The sequence below is a fragment of the Wyeomyia smithii genome, chromosome 1 (genome assembly GCF_029784165.1).
Source record: "Wyeomyia smithii strain HCP4-BCI-WySm-NY-G18 chromosome 1, ASM2978416v1, whole genome shotgun sequence".
Classification (NCBI taxonomy): Eukaryota; Metazoa; Arthropoda; class Insecta; order Diptera; family Culicidae; genus Wyeomyia; species Wyeomyia smithii.
In genome coordinates this window covers 5,053,995-5,077,964 of record NC_073694.1, presented here as the reverse complement: position 1 = coordinate 5,077,964, position 23,970 = coordinate 5,053,995, and the positions used below count along the sequence as shown (strand labels likewise).

Sequence of the window (23,970 nt, the reverse complement as noted above, 5' to 3'; positions counted from 1 at the left end):
TCGTTATATGCTTGCTTCCCAAGCACGGTCGACAGAATCATATACCTTGCAATTGAAAACATGTTATTTGGCCTATATAAGAGCCTGTTTCAGCCGGAGCCGCTCTTAACAGTTCTGAACAGCGACGACAGCAGTCCTCCCTTAGCAGCAGCGGGAGCGAGCAGTGGGTACCATCGATAGCGGAAAGCGGCCACAACTGTGGCATGGCTGTGGATAAGCGTAGCAGTTCCAGCGGATCTCACTATCGATAGCAGCAGGGCCAGCAGATGCAGGTACAGTGGATACCAATGGCGGCCACAACTGTGGCATGGCTACGGATAGTGTTGCAGTTGTTCAGCAGTTAGGCCAGCGTATAGCGGCCACAACTGTGGCATGGCTATGCATAGCGTAGCATCAGACAGCGACAACAGCAGTCGTCCTTCCTTAGCAGCAGCACTAGCCCTGTGGTTGGTCACCACATCTCAGGAGCAGCGCTGTTTTTCTCAGCGTGTGTCGCCAGACAGCCATTATTCCCCCCGTGTTGGGGTAGCATGAAGATTGCCATCAGGAAATCCAATTTTGGAAATCAAAATGCCTTTTTGAAGGCAAATAAACAAGTCATTGAAAGTTAATAATTTTTATCAACGCAAGCAAGCATTCTGTGTTGCATCCTAGCAATTTAAATTTGTCGCACCCGTCTAATTTACTGAGTGTGAAATAGCTTCCACAGTGCATGTTGTCCGTGTATCTTAATTCCCCCAATGTTAGGGCAGCTCAAAGGTTGTAATTAGCAACCGATTTTGAACCGCAAAATGCTTTTTTCAAGGCAAATAAAAAATAATTGAAGGTTAATAATTTTCTGGCATCAACACAAGCAGACATTCTGTGCGGGATGCAATCAAATTCTGTTGTAGTTGTCCAATTTTTACTTTATTTAGTAATCCCCCCACTGTAGGGGCAGCGCAAAGGCTGCGATCAGCATGACCAACTTTGAATAACAAACGGTTAACGTTTATTCACTAAAAATTCATCCAATTCAAAACAGATTTTTGTCTGAGTACAATAATTTGCACAAAAAGACATTAAAAATTTTACCGCATTATTAGACGCATTTCTCCAGTCATGCCTCGTGAACGTGAAGGTTCCCTATCACAGACATAGATTTCGTGCTTCAGCACATTACAACACGTGGAAATTGTCTTTTTACGAGTGCAACATTTCTTGGAAGTGTTTTATTATTCTCGGGTAAGAGACTACGAGTGCATTTTGAAGTAGAATACTTCTCTCAGGAAGTTTGGCTACATAGGGATGTAAAATGAAAATCTTAAACCGAAAAAAGTGAAAAATATGTCCAATTTCAAATGCTAATAAATCGGTTAATATTCGATGGATTTCCTTCGTTCTGGCAGCAATAGATTGGAAAATCTTCTAAGATTCTTGCCAAATGCAGATAATTGTAATGTTATTATCCAAACTATTGTACTATTGAAAATAGTCAAGCCTTGTTAAAACAAAAAATTCGGCCTCTGATTGGTCGTTATATGATTGCTTCCCAAGCACGGTCGACAGAATCATAGACCTTGCCATTTCGAATGTGCAATTTGGCCTATATAAGAGCCTGTTTCAGTCGAAGCCGCTCATTATAATTCTAGACTGCAACAGAAGCAGTCCTCCCTTAGCAGCAGCAGTGGATACAGCAGCAGTAGCAATGCAGCGGATAACGGCCACAGCTGTGGTATGGCAACGGATAGCGGCGGAACGCGTCTCAGCCAGCATCGATAGCAAGACCAGGTGATGCAGGGCAGCGGATACCTATAGCAACGGAAGCGTCCACTACTGTGACAACGGGGATAGCGCAGCGGTTGACGTGGGTCTCATCATCAATATAAGCAGGGCCAGCTGATGCAGTGTGGCATTTTAGTGAAATGTTGTCTCTCAGCGATAGCAGGCACACCAGCAAATGCATCCAATGAAAAGAACGTTCTGGAAAACTTTTCAGTGTTTATTTTCCTCCAAGAAATACTTTATTCGCACTGCCAGTGATAACGCAAAGATGTTATCGGCATCTTATCAAACATTGAATTAAACAACAAATTGTCCTTTTCTGGATGAAATAAAAACATAATTGAATAGTTAATATTTTCTCTTGAACCAATTTACACTTTCAAGAAATTTGGAACAGATATATAATTGGCTTCATCTCCGTGTCTCAGAACGTATTGAATTATCTTTTCCTTCAGTCATGAGCACAACATCCGAAAAGCTTTCATTATCAGCATAAAAAATAATTTTTCGCATAATTAAAATTCAAAAATTATCAAGTTCAAATGATGACAAGCAATTATATTATTGAGAATGGTCAATCCTTGCTTGAGCGCAAAATTCGACTGATCTGATTAGTCGTTAATATGATTGCTTCCCAAGCACGGTCGACAGAATCATAGACCTTGCCATTTTAAATTTGCTATTTGTCTGCATAAGAGTATGGATGGGAAGTATCGACTAAAATGGTTATCGATAGTTATCGACAATTTACTACTACTATCGATAGGTTTTTCATTCCTATTTAAGAGCCTGTTTCAGTCGAAGCCACTCATAATAGGTCTAGACAGCGACAACGGCAGTCTTCCCTTAGCAGCAGCAGTAGCAGTGCAGTGGATACCAGGCAGATAGCGGCCACAGCTGTGAAATTGCAAAGAATAGTGCACTAGGTGCAGCCTATCTCAGCATCGATAGCAGCTGGGACAGCGGACACCAATAGCAGCGTATAGCGGCCAAAACATTGGCATGGATATGGATGGCGTAGCAGTTGCAGCGGGCTTAGCATCGATAGCAGCTGATCCAGTGAGGCACTTTAGTGAAATGAAGTCTCTGTGCGATAGCGTGCACTAGCAAATGCATTCAATGAAAAGTTGACTCATTTTGACAACACATGAGCCGTCTAGTTTTGAGTGTTAAATCAGCTTTTCACTGTTTATTTTATCACAAGAAATACTTTATTCGCACTGTCAGTGATAACGCCAAGATGTTATCGGTATCTTATCCGATATTGAATTGAACAACAAATTAAAAAATGACTGACAAGCAGCAGCCGGGTTTTCTTGTAAAAGTATTCTACTTCATCTTTGCGGTCGTGGCTTTGCACACAACCTTCCTGTGATTTTTGAATCCAATGTATATATTTTCCAAATCTAGGAAATAATTTGCTACAACTCGTTAATTGGCAACACTAGTAGAAGACATGCAGGAGGATGATTTTCCTGATGTGAAACCTAATTTCCCGGTTTTCCCGTCTTTTTTTTCGGTGATTTGCAATTCCCGTCTTTTTTTCCGTCTTTTTCCCGCTTTTCCCGGTAGAGTGGTCACCCTGATTGTTAATGTACGTAAACATTTTTGTAAACAAAGCTTCAAACGACGATTTGAGCAACTGCTAAGTGGGCGTGGGTTGCAAGGCAAGGTCTGATAGACCATCGCACTGAATCATTCAATCGCACTTTTTTGAAGATAGTGGTAGCTTGATTCCTCAGTTGGTCTCGAGGTACGATACTGGCATAACAAGCCAGTTATCAAAGGCTCGAGTCTCAGCACGGGAGAGAATGTTAGTGTCAGTAGGATCGTAACGCCTAGCCCCGCAATTGTCCTGTGCGCTTTTTTTTTTTTTTTTTTTATAGGGGGGATTTGTTAGTAGCTTAAGTATTTATGATAAATATTAGTAAATAATGAGTATGTGTGTCCAATCACAAATGGTGACTTCTCAACACTGTTAGAAATTTGTAATTTTAATTGTTAGGATTTACCTGTGCGCTTAAAAGTCGGCTGCGAAGTCTGTGTGTAATAAACAGAAGGTCAAGTTCCGAATCGGATTGTAGCACCAAGGCTTTGCTTTATTCTGGTAGCTTTGTTTACTTTTGTACCTGAAAAAACAGTTCGAAATCAATATAAAATAAAACATCAACAATATTGGAAATTTGAATTTTGAACAAATTTGAGATTTTCAAATAGAGAAATTTTTGTTAGAGAAACTTTTTTTTCTTAGAAGTAACCATGTTGAAATGTTCAAAAGAGTTTCAATAAATGATCAATGAATTTCAGACGGTTTTCTATACGCCATTCCCTGACAACTTTTCTCTAATTCTTGTCATTACTGTCGTCAATGAGACGCATGTGAGTTCAGATGGTTATGAAAAAAGTCATGTTCTTGTTCGAAAGACTTCTTTCACTTAAAAATACCCATTTTGATTTGTTCAGAAGAGCTACAGGCAACTCAATTGTCTATCTAAAAACCAAATTCGAAAATCATTTCAGAACTCGTTAAAAAGTAATTCATATATACGGTTATGGGTATTTCCAAAATCAGGATGACGTGAAATCGACCCCAGAAGTCGTTTTGAAATTCAAGGTGGCAACTTCCGGTTCATGAAATCAGCCAAAAATGGCCAAATACCACCCAATATGTGTATTTTCGGAGCCGGGATGACATTCATAGGCCGTAAATCGACCACAGTTGCCATTTTAAATCTTTTCAGGGCCACCACATAACATCCAGAGAATTATGTTATTAGTGAAGCCCCAGTAGAATCTTTTCGGGAAGGACCATTTTGGGGGCACGTAAGGGGTTTGTTGTTGTAGTAATTATTTATTTTTCTCAATATTTTTAAATAGAAATTCAGACAACTTTCTCAAAGTTATCTCTTGAAGACTTTTTTTCTCTTGTCATTATTCAGATATATCGATTCCCAAAAAAAAACTTCAGGCCTTTTTAAATGTAAGACTAGATAACTTTAAAAAAATTGTATATGCAAAGCTGCTCAGTCTAGTAAAGTCTACATACTAGGGTGCCGACCAAAATGGTAATTTAAAGAAACCCTATAAAAAATTTCCACCGGACCGAAAAAACACCTAGTGAAAAATCGAAAAAGCGGTTGAAGTTTGGCCATTAAACATCCAATACTTCATCCAAGGGGGGTTGGCTGCATAAAATTTCGGTTTTCGAACATTTTTCTGGTGTCAGATAGCTTAAAAATGCATGAAACGTCGAGATCTGGTATCATCTGAAAAAATCATGATTTTTGTGATTTTTCGGATTTCTCAAGGTCTAACTTCGTTTTGCGCCACCCCATTTTGAATCAAACTGACTTGAAATTTGCACAGAGTGTGTTACGGGCAGGTAAACATTTTGTATAGGGTTTTTTTTCTTAATTTTTTGATGACTTTTTTCTCATTCGTGATTCGCACCCTACTACACACCTACCATGTTTCATTGAACTTTGAAAGGGTGCTGCCAGCTCCTCAGTCGATATCCTGATTTTTTAGGTAATTGAAAGCAAGGTTGCAAGGCTTTCCGCAAAATCCGCGCCATGGAGTAGTAAAAGCGCGCCAAATCCGCAAAAAACCTAAAATCCGCAAAAAACGCGAAATCCGCGCCGACTGTAACAACCCTGTATTTGGTCACTTTCCGCTGTTTTTCGGAAACCGGCAGTCGCCGTTTTGGATTTCAAAATGACATTTGAAGACATTTTGGCCTCTGGGCGTCATTCTGGTTCCAGATACACCAATATTAGAAGCCGGCAGTTTCCATGTGGAATTTAAAAATGGTGTCTTGGCGTCGAGTTTTGGCTGCTGTACATCGACCCGATCATTTTTGGTTCCATTTACTTTATTAGTTCTTGAGTTGTGAAGGAATTCGCTTTTCATTTGTATGAACCCGCTCCTTCAGAAGAGCGTGTAGGAATGTGTAGGAAATTCCACCCTTCCAGGAGAGGGAGGAGTGTCAAACTATCGGGTTGGGGAAAAAGAAATGTCGTATTTTGTCAATAGATGGCAACACTTAAACATATCTTGTGTGATACTTATCGCGTCGGGTCATACTATACGGCTATTTAGAGACGACAATCTGTGCTATAAGTGACGTTCTGACAGAGTTGTGATCGTACGTTTCAGTCTCAAGTTATAGCGCGTCAAAGATGGAGTCTACCAAGCAAGAAATTCGTTATGTTTTACGTTTTTACTACCTGAGAGGTAAAAATGCAACGAAGGCGGCCAAAAAAAATTGTGAAGTTTGTGCGCCCGATACTGTAACGATTCGCACAGCACAGCGTTGGTTTGATCGATTTCATTCTGGTGTAGTGGCTGTCGAAGATACACCCCGTACTGTTAGGCCAATCGTAATAGAAACCGATAAAATCGTGGGAATCATCCAAGTAGATCGGCATGTGAGCATTCGCTTGATTCGGCTCGCTGGGTATAGACACTAAAAAACTGTTTGGAATTATTTGCAGAAAGGTTGGATTCCAAAAAAATACCTGGATGTTTGGGTGCCACACGAGTTGACGCAAAAAACCTCTTAGACCGAATCAACGCTTGCAGTGCACTGCTGAAACGGAACGAACTCGACCCACTTCTGAAGCGGATGGTGACTGGTGATGAAAAGTGGATCACGTACGACAACCTCAAGCGAAAAAAATCGTGGTCGAAGCGCGGTGAACCGGCCCAAATCATCGCCAAGCCCGGATTGACGGCCAGGAAGGTTTTGCTGTGTGTTTGGTTGGATTGGGAGGGAATCATCCACTATGAGCTGCTCAATTATGGCCAGACCTTCAAGTCGGTTCTTTATTGTGAGCTGCTCGACCGTTTGAAGCAGGTGATTGACCATAAGAGGCCAGAATTGGTCAATAGGAATGGTGTTGTTTTCCACCAGGACAATGCTCGGCCTTACACATCTTTGATGACCCGCCAGAAGCTACGGGAGCTCGGATGGGATGTCCTATCGCACCCACCGTATAGTCCGGACATGGCACCGAGTGATTACCATCTCTTCCGGTCCATGCGAAAAAAAACGCTTTTGGTGATACTAAGTTGGCCTCAAAAGAGGCTTGGGAAAACCTACTGTCAAATAAGGAGGGGCGAGTTTATAAAGGGGAAATAATGATGTTGCCTTCTAAATGGCAACAAGTTTGCGAACAAAATGGTGTGTATTTGACTAGAATCGGATGTTAAATAAAGCGTCAAACTCCGATCAGCAATACGACATTTCTTTTTTACAACCCAATATTATGGACATATTTTTTACCCCTAAAAATCAGAAAACGTCAAAAGTCATCAATCTGGCAAGTGTATAGAAATACTTTTTTAGTGTGAAAATAAGCTGTCTGATGATAATTTGGTCAAATATCAGCGGATAATGAATAACACAAATCACAGAGAAAAATTTTCACAAATTATTTTATTTATTTAAAAACATCCAAAAAATCAAATCAAAATGAAATCGGCAGAGGATCAAAAGCCAAATATCAAAATTCTAAAAGTTTGTCCACATATTAGCATCTTCTTACCCATCTTTTAAAAGAAACAGATCTAAAATCGGACAAAAACTGGGCTCAAAATGGTGATTCTACGAAACTGGTTTTGGCATGGTTTTAGTAAAATTCACAAAGCAAAATAGTATCGAGTATGTATATTAATGGTAATGCGCTAATATCTAAAAGTGGTAGTCAAATTATGTCTTATTTTGAGTAAAAAATTCTCGGAAATCGATTGGCAGGTGTCTGATCCACGTTAAATGTCAGCAATATATCAATATTGCCTTAATTCCCCTACAATACCAAAATAGGTTCTCCTCGACCTTAGAATAACTTATTTGAAATCTGTTCAATGTAATGTAATGAGCGGGCTAGTTAAGGGTTAACTGATGAATTATGATTGAACACGTGGTTTCAAAGTTTGGCTGCCCTACACGTTCCCATTTCATTTGATTATAATCGAACTTAAGCAACTGTTATGTATTAAATTGTTAATAAAACAACGAATGTCTATTATATCAAAGATTACACGACTCCTTTGAACATAACTAGTGTCATACGAACGTGTTATCTCTCAAACTTACAAATAACAAACTTCATAACAATTTGATATGTGGTTCAAAAGTTATGGAAAGAAAAGAAATTCAAAGGCTATTTAAAACTATACCTGCTTTGATCAATAAATGTGGCCTCAATATAATTTAAATGTGGTATCGTACCATTTGAATGTTCCCGGTATCGCTCGAAATTAAATTGTTCGAAATTAAGAGTCATTTCTTTTATTTCGCTATTTCTGGAGCATTTACATTACGTCAAATTTCATATTTTATACTTCAATTACAACATCATTATTTTAGAACCCAAAAAGTGAATACACATTTACACTGGGGTCTTTTTTTACGCGGGTTATTTTTATGCTTTTTTTAAACGCGATATTGTTACAATAACGCGGATTATTTCTACGCGATTTGAAAGATTATTTGTACTCTATATCAAATAAGTTTAGTAAAAGTAAATCTAATCTAATCTTTTAAACACGGTACAATCAACCGCGCAAAAAAAGACCCCAGTGTATTGGATTGAAGCGCTCATGTAAATCTTTTTTTTTTTACAAATAATAAGTTTGAATGAGAAAGGCTGAGTCTGACCGCTAGGTGGATTAATTCAGGTTTTTTTGAGTTAAATATCAGATTCCATCTATTTCTTGCTCTACTATCGATTGAGGAAACAAAAAAGTAGAGGAAACAAAAAAGAAGACCCCAGTGTACCCAAAACAAGAAAAATATCTTCAAGTGCTGTTTTCTCAACTCGATGATTTTCCAGATGGGACTGATATGCGATTATAGGCAGTATATTGCTTTTTTTTTCGAGAAGAATATGTCCAGTACATATGCAGATTTTTGTACAGATTTTTTGAAATTTTACCAAGGTGACAAGATTTTTTGAGCTCTAAAATACAGGTTAAAATGTAGCATCACTGGCTGTGGCTGACAATCAGCGAGAAAGGGATGTCAAAGTTGCTCTTCTTTCGTTCTGGGCTGGCCGTGAACGGGGAAATTTATAGTATTAAGTGCCTGCCACAAGTTGCGTCGTTCATCAAGAAAAACCATAAGACCGAAGACACGGTGTTCTGGCCAGATTTGGCGGCTGAATATCGATATCGAAGTCGGCGAATCCGCCCAACGTCCCCCAGCTGCGTCTCATCGTGAATTTCTGGGCAAACTTGAAGTGCAAGATCTATTTCAACAATTTTGTCGCGAAAACGGAGAAGGAATTAATGGAAAAAAAACGAAGAAGGAGCCCAAAACCATGCCTACACGCATATTTTCGTCCGCCATGGCGAATGTCTAGCTAACTGCCGAGCTTCGTAGCCGCAAGGTTACAGAGTCCGCTTTGACAAGCGAATGGTGATAGGTTCGAATCTTAGTAGAACCAAACCATTCGTTCGCAAAAAGTATGGGTTTATTCTCAGGCTCCTCCACACAAAATCTTCTCTCCAGATTTAATAACCTCTCGTCTAAAGCTTCGATAATATCATAGACTATAGCACGTCTACGCTGTTAGAGTTATAGCTTGCAGGAGGATATGATAGAATCGATAAGGAAGAAAGTAGGTTACTAAATCTGAATGAGAAGACAAAAAGTACTATAACTTCCCTACAGACTTAATAACCACTGGTCTAAAGCTTCGATAATATCATGACTATAGCACGTTATATGCTTTTAGAGTGATAGCCTGCAGGAGGATATGATTAGGTCGATAAGGAAGGAAGTAGGTTACTAAGTCTGAAGGAGAAGACAAAAAGCACTATAACACGGAGCAGGTTACTTCTCAATAAGTAGCACTGCAAAATGGAAAAAAAAACAGAAATGTGCAAACAGCAAAAACGTCCGGACAATGCCACAATAGATCAAACAACTACTGGTCGCTGTGGGGTCCGCACAAGAAAAAATTGCCGGAAGGCCGCTCGCAAGGGCGTAGGATTTTTTTTTGCAAATAAGACAAAAATATTACCATTAATGGGAAATTTATCCAATTTAATTATCTGTCTTAGTTTTTTTCCACCACCATCTGAAAAAAGTCCATTTTTTTACCGCAAACGTTAGATCAGACACCTACCAATCGATTTCTGAGACTTTTTTACTCAATATAAGATTTGACTACCACTTTTAGATATTAGCGCATTACCATTAATGCTCATACGTATTCGATTTTATTTCGCTTTGTGAAATATACTAAAACCATGCCAAAACCGTTTTTTTTAGAATCACCGCTTTGAAGTCCGTTTTCGTCCAATTTAGGATCTGTTTATTTAAAAATGGGTAAGAAGATGCTAATATGTATAATATGTATACTCTTGTAATTTTGGTATTTGGTCTTAAAAACAAAATGGCGTCGAAAAAACATCGAAAATTTCCGATTTCTCGAAAATTCGACAGTTCTCATATGAAAATGTGTGCCATAACGACTCAAATTCTCAAAAAACTGTAGAATTGTCTGTGGCTTTGCCAAACATGTAATTATATATAATTTTTTTTAAGCTTCTATGGTTTGTTGACTAATTTACTTACTTTACTGTTATGGCGACAGATTGTTGAGATCCTATGCCGAATCCAGAATACGTCTCCACAAAACTCGGTCTTGGGCTGCTACTCTGGCATCCTCGTCGATAGCACACATCCAGTGCGTGCAAGGTCTGCCTCGAAGTCATCAGCCTCTATCCGGCCCTATTCGCTGCCGCAAGTCGTCTCTTCACTTCGCGGCTCACCTTGTCACATGTCACGAGAGTACCAAGATAAACAAATCCGTCGACCACTTCGAAAGTATCCTCATCCATCTCCACCGTAGCACCAAAACCCGCAAAACTACCACGCTCTCTGCCAGCCACCATGTGTACTTCGTTTTGACAGTGTTTATGGTGAGTCCAATTCTCGCAGCTTGCCTTTTAAGAACCGAAAAAGCCTCCTCAACTGCTCTACGGTTAACACCAATTATATCAATGCCGTCCGCGAAGCCCAGAAGCATGTGAGATTTAGTGATGATGGTAACGCTCCTCTGCAAACCTGCCTTTCGTATTGCACCTTTCAAAGCTATGTTGAACAGCAGGCTCGAGAGCCCGTCACCTTGCTTCAGACCATCTACCGTCACAAACGCGTCCGAAAATTCGCCCGCTGTCCTGACGCTTGATGTGAAACCGTCAGGCGTCGCACGTAACAGTTTAATTAGTTTTGTTGGGAAACCATGTTCTAGCATTATTTGCCACAGCTCGTTGCGTTTCACTGTGTCGTACGCCGCCTTAAAGTCAATAAACAGATGATGCGTTGTGTTCTCGAAACTTGTCGAGAATCTGTCTCCAGGTGAAACTCAGCCTCAGTCGCTGGAACAGAATACGGGAGAGAATTTCGTAAGCGGAATTGAGGAGGGTTATGCCTCGATAATTACTACAGTCAAGTCTATGTCCTTTGATGTAGATAGGGTATATGAGTCCTTCCAACCAGTTCGTAGGTAGTTGTTCCTCGGACCATACCCCCTTAGAATAATCTGGTGAACTACACAACCGCTCGCTCCAAACCTTGAAAAGTTCGGCCGGTAAGCCGTCCTTCCCAGCGGCGTTGTGGTTCTTTAGCTCTTTGCAAGCATTCTTCACCTCGTCCAATGTTGGTGGGTCCACAGCTTGTCCGTCCTCCCCAATTTTCTATCCTGTCCCCTCGACGACTCTCCTATCTTCCTCACCGTTGCTGACAAAAAAAAGCTGTGGTTTCGCTAAGTCTCACACTTTTGAAATTTATAAAACTATCAATATTTCAATTCATTTCACTAACGTTCAAGACTGCTTGACAACTTAGAGGACATCCACATTCCACGTGGGCAGCACAAGGAGAAGGGGGGGCAATGTCCACGGTCCACACAAAATTTTCAAAATTTCTATGGGAGAATGCCTACGAAGGCCTCTATTTTGGTGCGTCTTGCCCACGAGATTTTGCTCATTTTCTATGGCCGATTCGTCGTGCAATTGCATACTATAAAAAAAATCGCAAGTGAATCAGTTTGGAATGTTTAAAGTTATTCATTTTAACACAAAAATCGGCGGAACGAAGTTTGCCGGGTCAGCTAGTATGTTTATTAAGTAAGATAAGATAACATTGAAATCGAGTATTTTATGTCGTTTTCGTGGTGTATTTATTTTAATTATTATTAAACTTCTTCGTTTAACGTATCGATCTACAGTACAGTGATCGTCCCTGCTTTTTTATCTCCTGGCCTTCTTAGCCACTAATCTTTGTTTTTTGCGTTCCCAGTTGGGTAAACAGTTATGGAACAAAAAGTCTCGAAACAAAAGTTAAAGAGGTTGGCGATGAGACACAACCACAAAGTTAATGCAAAATTACATTATTTTTTTGAAATAGTTTAAAAAATACATTCGAATGGAGTGACAATAGGAACAATACTCTTTCAACTCCCTCTTTCTCTATCTTTTTCAAATGAATGGTGACTCTGAAGAAGAGCGCTGTTTAATTGGGTGTTAAAAAATGTTGAAGGGTGCTCTGCCATCTTAAGTCGATTTTTAGCTTCTCCGCATCATCCCGATTGCGGAAATACCCAGATTGGCTCCTATTTGAATTTTTACAGCTCTTGTTGGTCGAAACCTGCGTGCTAAATAAGGCTCTACATTTTTCAGTAGTACTAAAGTTAGCATCATTAAATCACAATTCCTCGAATACCTGAGTTATGAGTATTTGAAATTAAACAATTTTCGTGACGATGTTCAAAATGCTTGCCAAAAATGATGTTGAAAAACTCCATTAGAAAATCCATTCAAAATTATAAAAAATCATCAAAAAGCCGTCAAAAATAAAAAAGTGAAAAAAAGTTAAAAAATTGCCAGAAAAAGTTATCTCAGTTTCGTCAAAATGCTGTTTAGAGCCTAAAAAGCTTAAGAGTGTCTTCAAAATTTTGTAAAAAAAGTATGAAGTTATTAAAACATTTAACAATTCGTTAAAAAAGTCCTTAAAATACATCGAGAAGTTTTAAAAAAAAATTTGTTAACAATCGTCAGAAAGTCATTGCTCATGCTCATGCTCATGCTCAATGAAAAGTTCGTAAAATTATAAATAAATTGTTAGTTTAAATTAGTTTATTTGACACGGCACGATACATTTTCTGTTTTACTGAGCCAAGTACAATTCGTATTAATTCTACGTTAGCAGCGGCCGACTACGAGCTAGTGGGGATTTAAGGTGAGAGGAGGGGAGATACAATTTTGACTTAAAACTATTTTGGAACTTTGTTTTTCAACTGGTAGAGCAATTGTATTCTTGTTTGTTGTGGGTTCAAAATATTTGTGTAAGCATAGATGCGGGCACTTCGTTTCCGTGTCTTCAGCATAGCATATTTGTATCCTTAATCTGACAAATAGACAAAGAAAATTTTAAATTTTAATGTCAGCGTTTTACAGAAAGCAGTATAGCTGTGTCATGTACTGGAGATCACCGCTTCCCAGAATGTCTCTAACGGGTACGTTCGGTTGTTTTCCTCGGGCCCGAAGGGAATCTATAAGCTCGGACCTAACACCACAGTATTCGGTACACGACCAAACAACATGCTCGATGTCGTGGTAGCCATCGCCACAAATGCAGTGATTACTGTCTACAAGCCCTATACGAAAGAGATGCGTGTTTAACGTATAGTGATTGGACATAAGTCTGGACATCACGCGAATGAAGTCCCGACCTACATCCAACCCCTTGAACCATGCTTTCGTCGATACCTTAGGAAAAATGGAATGTAGCCACCGTCCCAGTTCATCTGAGTTCCATGATGATTGCCAACTGTTGAGTGTTCTCTGACGCAAAATGCTATAAAATTCATCATAAGCAATTGGTCTTTCATAAATATCGCCATCAATAGCACCCACCTTAGCTAAAGAGTCAGCCTTTTCATTACCCGGAATCGAGCAATGAGAAGGGACCCACGCTAAGGTAACCCGGTAATTTTTATCTGTTAAAGCACTTAAAAACCGCCGTATTTTCCCCAGGAAATACGGGGTGTGCTTCACAGGCTTCATCGATCGCAGAGCCTCATTGGCACTGAGACTATCTGTGAAGATGAAGTAGTGGTCTATGGGTAGGGTTTCGATGATTCCAAGAGAGTACTGAATAGCAGCAAGTTCTGCGACGTACACGGAAGCAGGAGCATCGAGTTTGTAGGAGGCGGTAAAATTTTCGTGGAAAACACCGAAGCCAGTGGACTCATCTAGATTAGATCCGTCAGTGTAAAACCTTTTATCATAACTAACATGTTTAAACTTATTGGAAAAAAATCTTAGGGATCTCTTGGGGTCGCAATTGATCCGGGATACCAGAAATGTCTTGTTTCATGGTGGTGTCGGAGAATATAGCATTATTAGAAGTATCTAAAAGTGCGACATTGGAGGAATCGTATGAAGAAGGATTAATATCTTGAGCCATATAGTCAAAATATAAAGTCATAAATCTGGATTGAGATTGAAGGTCGACCAACCTCTCGAAATTTTCAATTACTAATGGGTTCATAACTGTGCATCGAATTAGCAACCGGTAAGAGAGATTCCAAAAACGATGTTTCAACGGAAGAATACCCGCTAACACTCCAAGACTCATCGTATGGGTCGACTGCATGCAACACAAGGCAATACGCAAACAACGATATTGTATTCTCTCTAATTTTATAATGTGTGTGTTCGCGGCGGAGTGGAAGCAGAAACAGCCGTACTCAAGAACTGACAATATCGTTGTTTGGTATAACCTTAGAAGGTCTCCTGGGTGAGCACCCCACCAAGTTCCGGTAATCGTACGAAGAAAATTAATCCTCTGTTGGCATTTTTGTGTCAGATACCTAATATGACAAGCCCAGGTGCATTTAGAGTCGAACCAGACCCCGAGATATTCAGCGACTAAAACCTGAGAGATCGTTTTACCCGTTAGTAGGAGCTGCAGCTGAGCTGGGTTATGCTTCCTAGAAAAAACGACCAGCTCAGTTTTCTCCGGAGACAATTCGATACCCAGCTTAAGAGCCCAATCAGACAAATTGTCTAAGGTATCGCTAGCCTCGCTACCAGTAATGGATACAACGCTATCGTCTGCAAGTTGCCTTAGCGTGCATGAATTTGCAAGACATTCATCGATGTCATTGACGTAAAAATTATATAAGAGAGGACTTAAACATGAGCCCTGGGGGAGGCCCATGTAACTAATTCGGGAAGTTGTCGAATCGCCATGTGAGAAATACATATGCTTTTCTGACAACAAATTGAGCAAAAAGTTATTCAAATTTGGTGAAAGTCCCTGCGAATGAAGTTTCGCGCTTAAGACTTCTACAGAGACAAGGTCAAAAGCCCCCTTAATATCCATGAACGCAGAAGCCATTTGCTCTTTTCGAGCAAAGGCTAGTTGAATTTCAGTAGAAAGCAACGCTAGGCAATCGTTCGTCCCTTTGCCCCGGCGAAAGCCAAATTGAGTATCTGAAAGTAACCCGTTTGTTTCGACCCATTTGTCTAACCGTAAGAGGATCATTTTCTCCATTAATTCCCGGAGGCAAGAGAGCATCGCAATCGGCCTATATGAATTGTGATCAGAGGCAGGTTTCCCGGGTTTCCGAATAGCAATGACTTTTACCTCCCTCCAGTCATGCGGAACAATATTTAGCTCAAGAAACTTGTTGAACAAGTCCAACAAGCGTCTTTTTGCAGAGTCGGGTAGATTCTTCAACAGGTTGAATTTTATTCTATCTAACCCTGGAGCCTTATTGTTGCACGACAGGAGAGCCATTAAAAATTCCAACATCGAAAATGGAGGCTCTTCCGTAGTTACTATAAACGCGTCGCGAAAGGTTTTCTGTTCCGGTACAGAGTCCGGACAGACCTTTTTGGCAAAATCAAGTATCCAGCGATCTGAATACTCCTCACTCTCATTCGAAACGTCACGGTTCCGCATGCGCCTGGCGGTATCCCAAAGAGTGCTCATCGCTGTTTCCCTGGACAACGCGTTTACGAACCGCCGCCTGTACCCGCGTTTTTTCGCCTTTACTAAGCTCTTCATCTGCCTGCCCAGTGCCTCGTACTTTCGTAGTAGGTTGACAGTGCCGTACTTCCGGTAGTCCTTATACGCCGCGGACCTTCGCGCGTACAGCTCAGAGCACTCTTTGTCCCACCATTTGTTGGGAGGGCGCTGTCTAATCGTTACCCCGGGTATCGGTTTCGTCTGAGCTTGAGTCGCGGCGTCGATTATCAAGCCAGCTAAGAACGCGTATTCTTCCTCCGGAGGAAGTTCCTCGTGAGTCTCGATAGATTGCGCTATAATAGACTCATAACACTTCCAATCAATATCACGTGTAAGGTCGTAGGAAATATTGATTGGGTTCGGGGGAGTTGAACCATTAGCAATTGATATAACGATTGGAAGATGATCACTACCGTGGGGATCGTTGATTACTTTCCACTGGCAATCTAGCGCTAGTGATGTCGAGCAGAGGGATAGGTCAAGCACGCTTTCACGTGCTGGAGGATTAGGTACACGTGTCGCTTCCCCAGTATTCAAAAGTGTCATATTGAAGTCGTCGATCAAGTTACAAATTAAAGAAGATCGGTTGTCGTCGTACAGCGACCCCCACAGTGAGAGTTAAAATCTCCCAAAATCAAAAAAGGTGCGGGAAGCAATTCTGCTATATCAAGGAGTTGCTTCTGTTCAATCCGCGCGGATGGGGGAATATATAACGAAACAAGGCAAAGGTCTTTTCCATTCATATTCGTTTGAATGGCAACAACTTCAATATTCGAGATCGAGGGGAGGTCGATTCTGAAAAAAGAATAGCACTTTTTGAGCCCTAAAAGTACCCCTCCACCGTGTGAGTCTCGATCTCGACGAATGATGTTAAAATTGTGGAAATTAAGTTGGTCATTTGAATTGAGAAAAGTTTCACAAAGCGCGAACGCATCACAATTGTATGTGTTTATCAAATGTGAAAATAAATCAAATTTGGGGATGATACTTCTGCAGTTCCACTGTAACACAGTGACAAAATTTTTGCTTCGGTTTTTCTTCACCGCTTCCTTTTTGTGTTGTCTTATTGGTCATTCCGCTAGGGGTTATCTTACGACCTTTACGAGAAAGATTAGGAGAGTTGAGCATTCTCCTCTTCCTAGATCCCTCTGGCAAGGAATAAGAACACCCTTCGACGGGATCGTCAGATGTACCCTCATCGGTTGGCAAAAAGGAATAGATTTTTCCTGTCGAGGGTGGCTCAGCCCTCTTAAGCATTTCTGCAAAAGAGCGCTTTGATCGTTCCTTAAGAGAACGCTTAATTTTTTCCTCGCGCTGTTTGTACGCGGGTCATGCCGGAAGGTCATGCCGAGTTCCCTCGCAATAAAGACACTTTTCAGTATCCCCACTGCAAGCGTTCTCAGCATGATTGCCTCCGCACTTGCGGCAGCGTGCCTTGTTGCAGCAGTAGGTGGCTGTGTGACCTAACTGCTTACAGTTTTGGCAATGCATGACCCGCGGTACGAACAGGCGTACAGGTAGACGAACCCTGTCCAAGCGGACGTAGTTCGGCAGCGCGGATCCGGCGAATGTTACTCGGAAGGAATCCGAAGGGAGGAATTTCTTCTTCCCTTCTTCAATGGATACTGAATGCAATTGCTTGCAATCCAGTATCTTTACACTTTGCATCAAGGAGTTTTTAAAACAGCCAACTCCATGACGCAAAATGTCATCGACAGTGAGATTCCCCTCGTTAACCACACCGTCGATTTCTACATCCTTGGCAGGGATGTACACGCGATACTCTCTCGTGAAGAGCTCGTAGCCAGCAATTTCGTTTGCTTGCTTCAAGCTACTCACGACAACTCGCAGTTTGTTCGGCCTCACCTTCGTAATCTCGGTTTCGGCCGAAAAATGTTTTGCCAGGTCTTTGCCAATTTGAATAATATTCAATGGCTTCTTTATGGGCCGGAAATAAACAACGTAGGGACCGCCAGCGGCATCTGGGTAGGCTTTTACCCGTACTTCCGGTACTCTTGGTACAGGACTTGGCAAAGGGGAGGGCACAGGGGAAGGTAGGGGTGAGCTGATGGGAGAAATTTCAATTTCTTCCCCGTTTGTTTCCACTTCCAGGAAAAGTTGCACCTGCATGTCGTCCATTTTGCGGGAGCGTTACGCTCTACCGCACACAAATGATAAATATTCGAATATGGGGAGGGGGGGGGGGGGGTTCAAGTAGTTGATATTAAATTTTAAAAACAATTTTTCAATCTACAATGGATCAAATAAAAAAAAGACAGTAATACTAATACTAATAACAATAGTAATAATAATAATAATAATAATAATAATTATAGTAATAATAATAATAATAATAATAATAATAATATCAATAATAATATTAATAATAATATTATAACATAGTAATAATATTGATAATAATAGTAAAAATTCTAAAGGTAATACTTCACCGAACGTCTAAGTCACGACCTCACGGCTGATAGTAGGATTAATCGAGCGTCTCCGCAGAACAAACAATGACGATCCAGCTTCGTGTTGTGACACAGTGGCCGTGTCCTACACGCGACCTTGTAGATGCCACTTGTAGTTGACTTCCACTCGCTCGATCGTATGATGGTCCGTGCTGCTAGCGGGGTAACAGCGGTGCGGGAGAATTATTCTTGCTGATATATCAGCTGCGTATCGAATCACTGGCGGGGTAGCCTGCCCCTACCAGTGTGCAGATGTTTCTGCCGATATATAACAGGCTATTGTTATCGCGCAGCATAAGAACTAATCGACAAAAAAAACACCCGTACGATAACTCGTGTATTATTATTTTGCGAACTCAAACGGAGATAAACAGTTTGCGTCTAATCGAGACGAAGCAAAACAACGAATGGTAAATAAATTGTTAGAGAGTCGTTGAAAAGTCAGTATTAAGTCGTCTAAACGTTATTAAAATTTGAACTTTGGTGCATTTTATCAGCTGCGCTGAGAGCCGTAAAAAAAGATTTTTTTCTTGACTACTTCCAGTTATCTGTTATCAGATTTACACGTAAAAGTGACTCCCTTTGCACGATTGTACGATATTTTCCAAATCAAACCAGCCACTAATAGAATGCAGAGCAAAGAATCTAAACTATCACGTGCCACTTGGCCATTTGCGTGATCCAAAAAACAAAGAGGTTAAAATCGATATTTTTTGGTTATACACTTTTTCTGTCGTCATCATCATCGTCGTCGACGTCATTTGCTAGGAAGAGGTGTACAAAACAACGACGGCACCGCTCGTGCAGGATGTCCTTAACGGTTACAATGCGGCGGTGTTTGCCTACGGCGCTACCGGATCCGGTAAAACGCACACCATGCTGGGGCCTAATCCGAAAAAAGGTGACCAGGTGGTGGACGGCAAAACTCAGGAAAGCGGACTGATGATAAAGGCGGTGGCGGATATTTTTAAATTCATTGAGGAATCGGAGAATGCCGATAAGTTTAAGGTAATTATTGAATTTTCGTGTAATGAGAAAATAGTTTTTATAATGAACTTTGTCAAATCGAATAGAACCAACTTTGCACTTACCCCGTTCATTTCAGGTTCAATCGATAATATAAACAGTTTACGAGTTAACAAGTTAAACTATGAACTATGGAAGCAGTTTGAATGACAGCAGCCAATAAACTGGTTGTAATCAATGAAAACCAATTAACGGTGCCGTTAGTAAGCACCTTGCTTAAGGGTGTTGTTGTTTCACGTGATGGATTCCAGCTTAATGGCTTGGTTATTATAAGACAAAAGAGAGCTTATCGTTTGTCCACTTTTAATAAGCAACTTTGTACGGTACCTGATGTCCTGTTGGTCTTTCATATCAGCTTGGTGTTGGTTTTTGGTTTGGAAATTTATTAAAAATTTCAATAATGACTTTGAATAACTCTAAGAGTGAATCTGAGTAGGCTAGAATTAACACCTGAAAACGAAGTTCCCATAATAATCTTTCTCAGAGCAAGGAAAGGAGCAAAAAGCTCGCGTGTAATGACGATATGAATCGATATTTTTGTATCCATCACGCACCTGCAACGCCCGGGTGTCGAGTCGTGAACCGTGAACCGTCTGATGACATCTTAATATGGCCATCATTCGTTATATAAACCCTTTTCCCTTGAATGTGACTGCCACTAAAGACACTGAAGAACTCCAGCAACCTTCCTGGTGATGCGATTCTGGTGCGGTTTCATTAACGAAACATTAATAAAACAAGTGTAATTGAATATAACCTCATGAATAATCTAATGTTGATTACATTAGGTGAACTTGTTGAACCATTAGCCATGCCTTCATTATAATTATATATAATTATAACTTACTTTAGTAATCGTAGTATGCTTTGAGGTCAACCTTTAAGGGGTGAACACATCGAGGTCACACATATTTATTCATAAATTAATTGATTGAATAATATTTTGTTGCGCAATTCATGCCGGCAGTCGTAAAAAAAACAGTCCAGTTTCGAAAGCTAATGAAATACTGTGCTGGATCGAAATCCGTACACCTAAGCACAAGATAATCTTCGACGGCCAATATAAAATGACGAAATCACATATTGCTTTGAACTGACTTGTTTACTTATAGGTCTACTTATATTTTATACCTATTTTCAAGCAAAATTATGAAAATCACTCCGAAACTCGAAAAAATCATGTTTGAATAGAACATGTTTTGAATCGAAATCCGTACACAGTTTTTTGTCTGAATCAAAACCCGTACACTTTTGAATCGAAATCCGCACACACGCGATATAGACTGGATCAAAGTCCATACAGCAATAAATCACAAAAACAAGTACAAAAATGAACATCTTTCATTTATAATTTATTTAAATTTACGAACAAATATATTCTGAGGATCAATTGGTTCCTAAAGTTTCAAACGGTTTTCTATTTTTTATATCAGCTGAAATAGTGCAATTTTCGTAGCGTTTCGTTGCGGCACCCCTTGTCGTATTAACCGGAACGCCGGATACTCTCAAAGCTTCCCGGTACGACTTTTCCTTGCGCACCTCAGTCACAGCTCCTTCGAAATTGTTTGCCGTTTATATTTATACTTGTTTTCTTCCATTATATGCTGAAAACAAGAAGAAAGTTATAACAATATATGCATGATACACACGCTGTACGGATTTCGATTCAAGCAATTAACCCTCTCCCGCTCACGAGGTTTTTCATGATTTGAAAATTCTTTCCGGGCCAATTTAGGCAATATACTGTGCAGAATAGTTAAAATCACTGTAAAACATTGTATTTTGAAGAAAAAAGCGAATTTTGAAATGGTGCTCCAGAGCACCTATGAGCACAGCAGGGACTTTTTTAAAAACACGAAAAAAAAAAATGCTGATACTTTTTGAAGTATTCATCAAATACTCTAGGAAATAATGAAAACAACGTAGTTTTTGAAAAAAAAAAACTTGACTTAGTCAATCATGATGATGAAAGGACGAATTTTGAAGAGCTTGTCATATCCGAGTTCTCCTCTTTTCTTCATCACTGAGTTGTCATGTACCTAGATTTTGGCTTGCAGCTTTTCCCAGAAATGGTAAGTTTTCGTTTTTGGTCCTCTTTCAATGCCTTTAGACCCATTTTCATTTATTTCCTGGCCCGTTTTGCTGGTGTTTTTATTTCAACCTCGTTTGTATCGGAAAAATACTTATGAACTTCATCTGGTAATGGATCTATCGCAAACATAGCGACTTCATCTTCAATGTCGCTTCCCATCTCATCAGCTTCTGATTCATCCCCTTCTAGAATCACCACGTAGTGAGAAGAACGGCCAGCAAAAATATTAAATCAGATATATAGTTTATTTAAGGCCATCTGTTTTTTTTTTGTCTCCTGTATGCCCAGTGGTGCTCTGAGGCACCATTTAAAAACTTATGGAACAAGTGAACAAGAACAAAAATTGTTAATTTTATGGACCGTTACACTCAATGAACAATAGATCGACGTAAAAGTTATTTTTATTATAAAAACGAATAATGAATGTTATAGAAAAACAGTTGCTAAAAACACACATTATTTTTTTATCGTAAAATTAGGACTTTCTCCTGTAGTTTTCTTGATAACAAATCAAACATTGAATCAAGCTGACATTTGATATGCCAAGTTGAAAGTACATTAGAAATGCAGGATTTTGTAGAAAAAAAGAATTCAAAATAATTTATTTTTTGTCGAGGTATGGTCATTACAATTCTTGGTGCTCTAGAGTCACCATGAGCGGGAAAGGGTTAACAAGGATCAAAATCCGTACGGCACAGGTTTTGTAGAATAAATACAATTTACACTATTTACCAGTCAATATACAGCTCGAAAATGACAAGGACTTACCTTTTCCATCAATTTCAAAAAGATTCACAGAGTAAAACACTTATATCCCACTTGGAAAACGTTTTTATATGAAGAACGTTTCCTTAGTAAATTCTTTAACGATACAACGCAATGACAACTGAAACCGATACACGATTGATTTTTCATTTTAAATATTTTTATTTCATGGCCAACTGGCGTATAGTTTAATTTAACAGAAGGCCAACAGCTCAACGGACATGTACATGTAACTGTCATATGAATTTTCATTTTTATAATGCTTAAAACTGAAGAAAAACATCAAGGTGTACGGATTTCGATACTGTACGGGTTTCGATCCAGCACGGTAATTGAAATTTCCCGTACTAAGCGACAGTTGGCATTGCTAATGGTTTAATTAGCATTCCTGTGCTGTTAGTGGAACCACGAAAAATGGTTCAGGAATCAATTTCATCCATTTGCCGTTTCTCAGCCCGGACCGCAACCGATCCAAGACCAAACTGGACTGGATTCCGAATGTGCCGCCTGTTTTGGCACCGATAAGAAGGGGGGGGGGGGTGCTTTTAACAGAAGTAAAAGTCGTCACACAGAGGGGGCGAAATGCAATGGAATGATGGATGAGTTTTCATTACTGGCGTGTCACCACCGGTGCATTAAATTGGTTGGTTTTTCGATGCTGAAAAAGGCACAAATGGATTACGAAAAATGCATTTGTTCTCTGTGCACTTGAAAAATGCTCCCTGATATTGGTGCAAGTTTGCATATGGAAAGTTTTAAGTACGAGGCATGTTTTATCTTTAGCATGGATAGCCGAGAATTGATGTATAACCACTAGATTTTTTTTTGTTCAAAATCAAGTCAATTTTCTAATCTTTTCTTCTATTTCTAATTTGATAATTTTTATTAGAACAATTCATGATATCAGAATATCAGGAGGCTTCAGGTATTTCCATATGATATGGATAACAAATCTACACTGTGAAATTTGTTTCCTCTAAATATTCGATAGTTAATAATCAAAAATTCTTAATTACATTCGCACTGTGGTTCCCCCACAGGCAGCCATGTCCAAACCACGCTCTACACTGAGTGGCATATCTGAAACACGGCACGACGTGTATTGCAACCAGGGTTGCCACATTTTATTCTGTACATTTGATTTGAAATATCTGATTATCAGTACATGGTGTCTGAATATCTGTACAAAAATCTGTACAAGGTATTTTTATTGGTTAGATTTCTCCTAAATCGTCCCAATCGTTTGAATATAAAATGTTTGGCTAACTCGACATAAAAATCCCGACAAATGTTTTTGAAGATTTGTTTCAACTCTTTCGTTAGCTCGTTTTGAGCTTCTTCGGCTGCGATGCCAACAAAGATTTGTTCACTATTTTTTAGAAAACGGTCGAAGAGGTTTGGATCGAATTGATTTTCGGTTAGTCGCTGGATATACTCCTCCGTGCACACATTTCCCAGAATAACCAAAAGAAGTATTTTTAATTTTAATTGCGAATTTGGAGATGGTTGAGGTGAAAATATCTCTAAAAATATCGAAATATGTCAAAAAACTTTTTTTGTTTTGGGAGATAAAAAACAATGTTCTGCATAAACATGCATTTTTGGATGACTGATAACTTTGTAGAAGGTTTGAAAACTCGGAAAATCTGAGAAAAAAGTAATAATGAAAATTGTGATTTTTAGTACCTCTTAATAGAAAACTTTATGTTGCTCATAATATGTAAGCGATAGAAACATGATGTCTTCGGCCATGATTCTTGTTTTTAGATCACCTAAAATTTTGCCGGAGACATCAAGTATCT

At 39.7% G+C, this 23,970-nt stretch overlaps 1 protein-coding gene across 1 annotated transcript in view; it reads left to right on the top strand.

Annotated features, from left to right (window-relative positions):
- The window catches only part of LOC129732996 (kinesin-like protein KIF19), a 63,979-nt gene that overhangs the window by 11,214 nt on the left and 28,795 nt on the right, over window positions 1-23,970 (top strand). Inside the window, exon 3 of the mRNA XM_055694561.1 lies at window positions 19,054-19,293. Within this exon, the coding sequence (XP_055550536.1) occupies window positions 19,054-19,293 (240 nt within the window). The remainder of the gene's footprint in view (window positions 1-19,053; window positions 19,294-23,970) is intronic.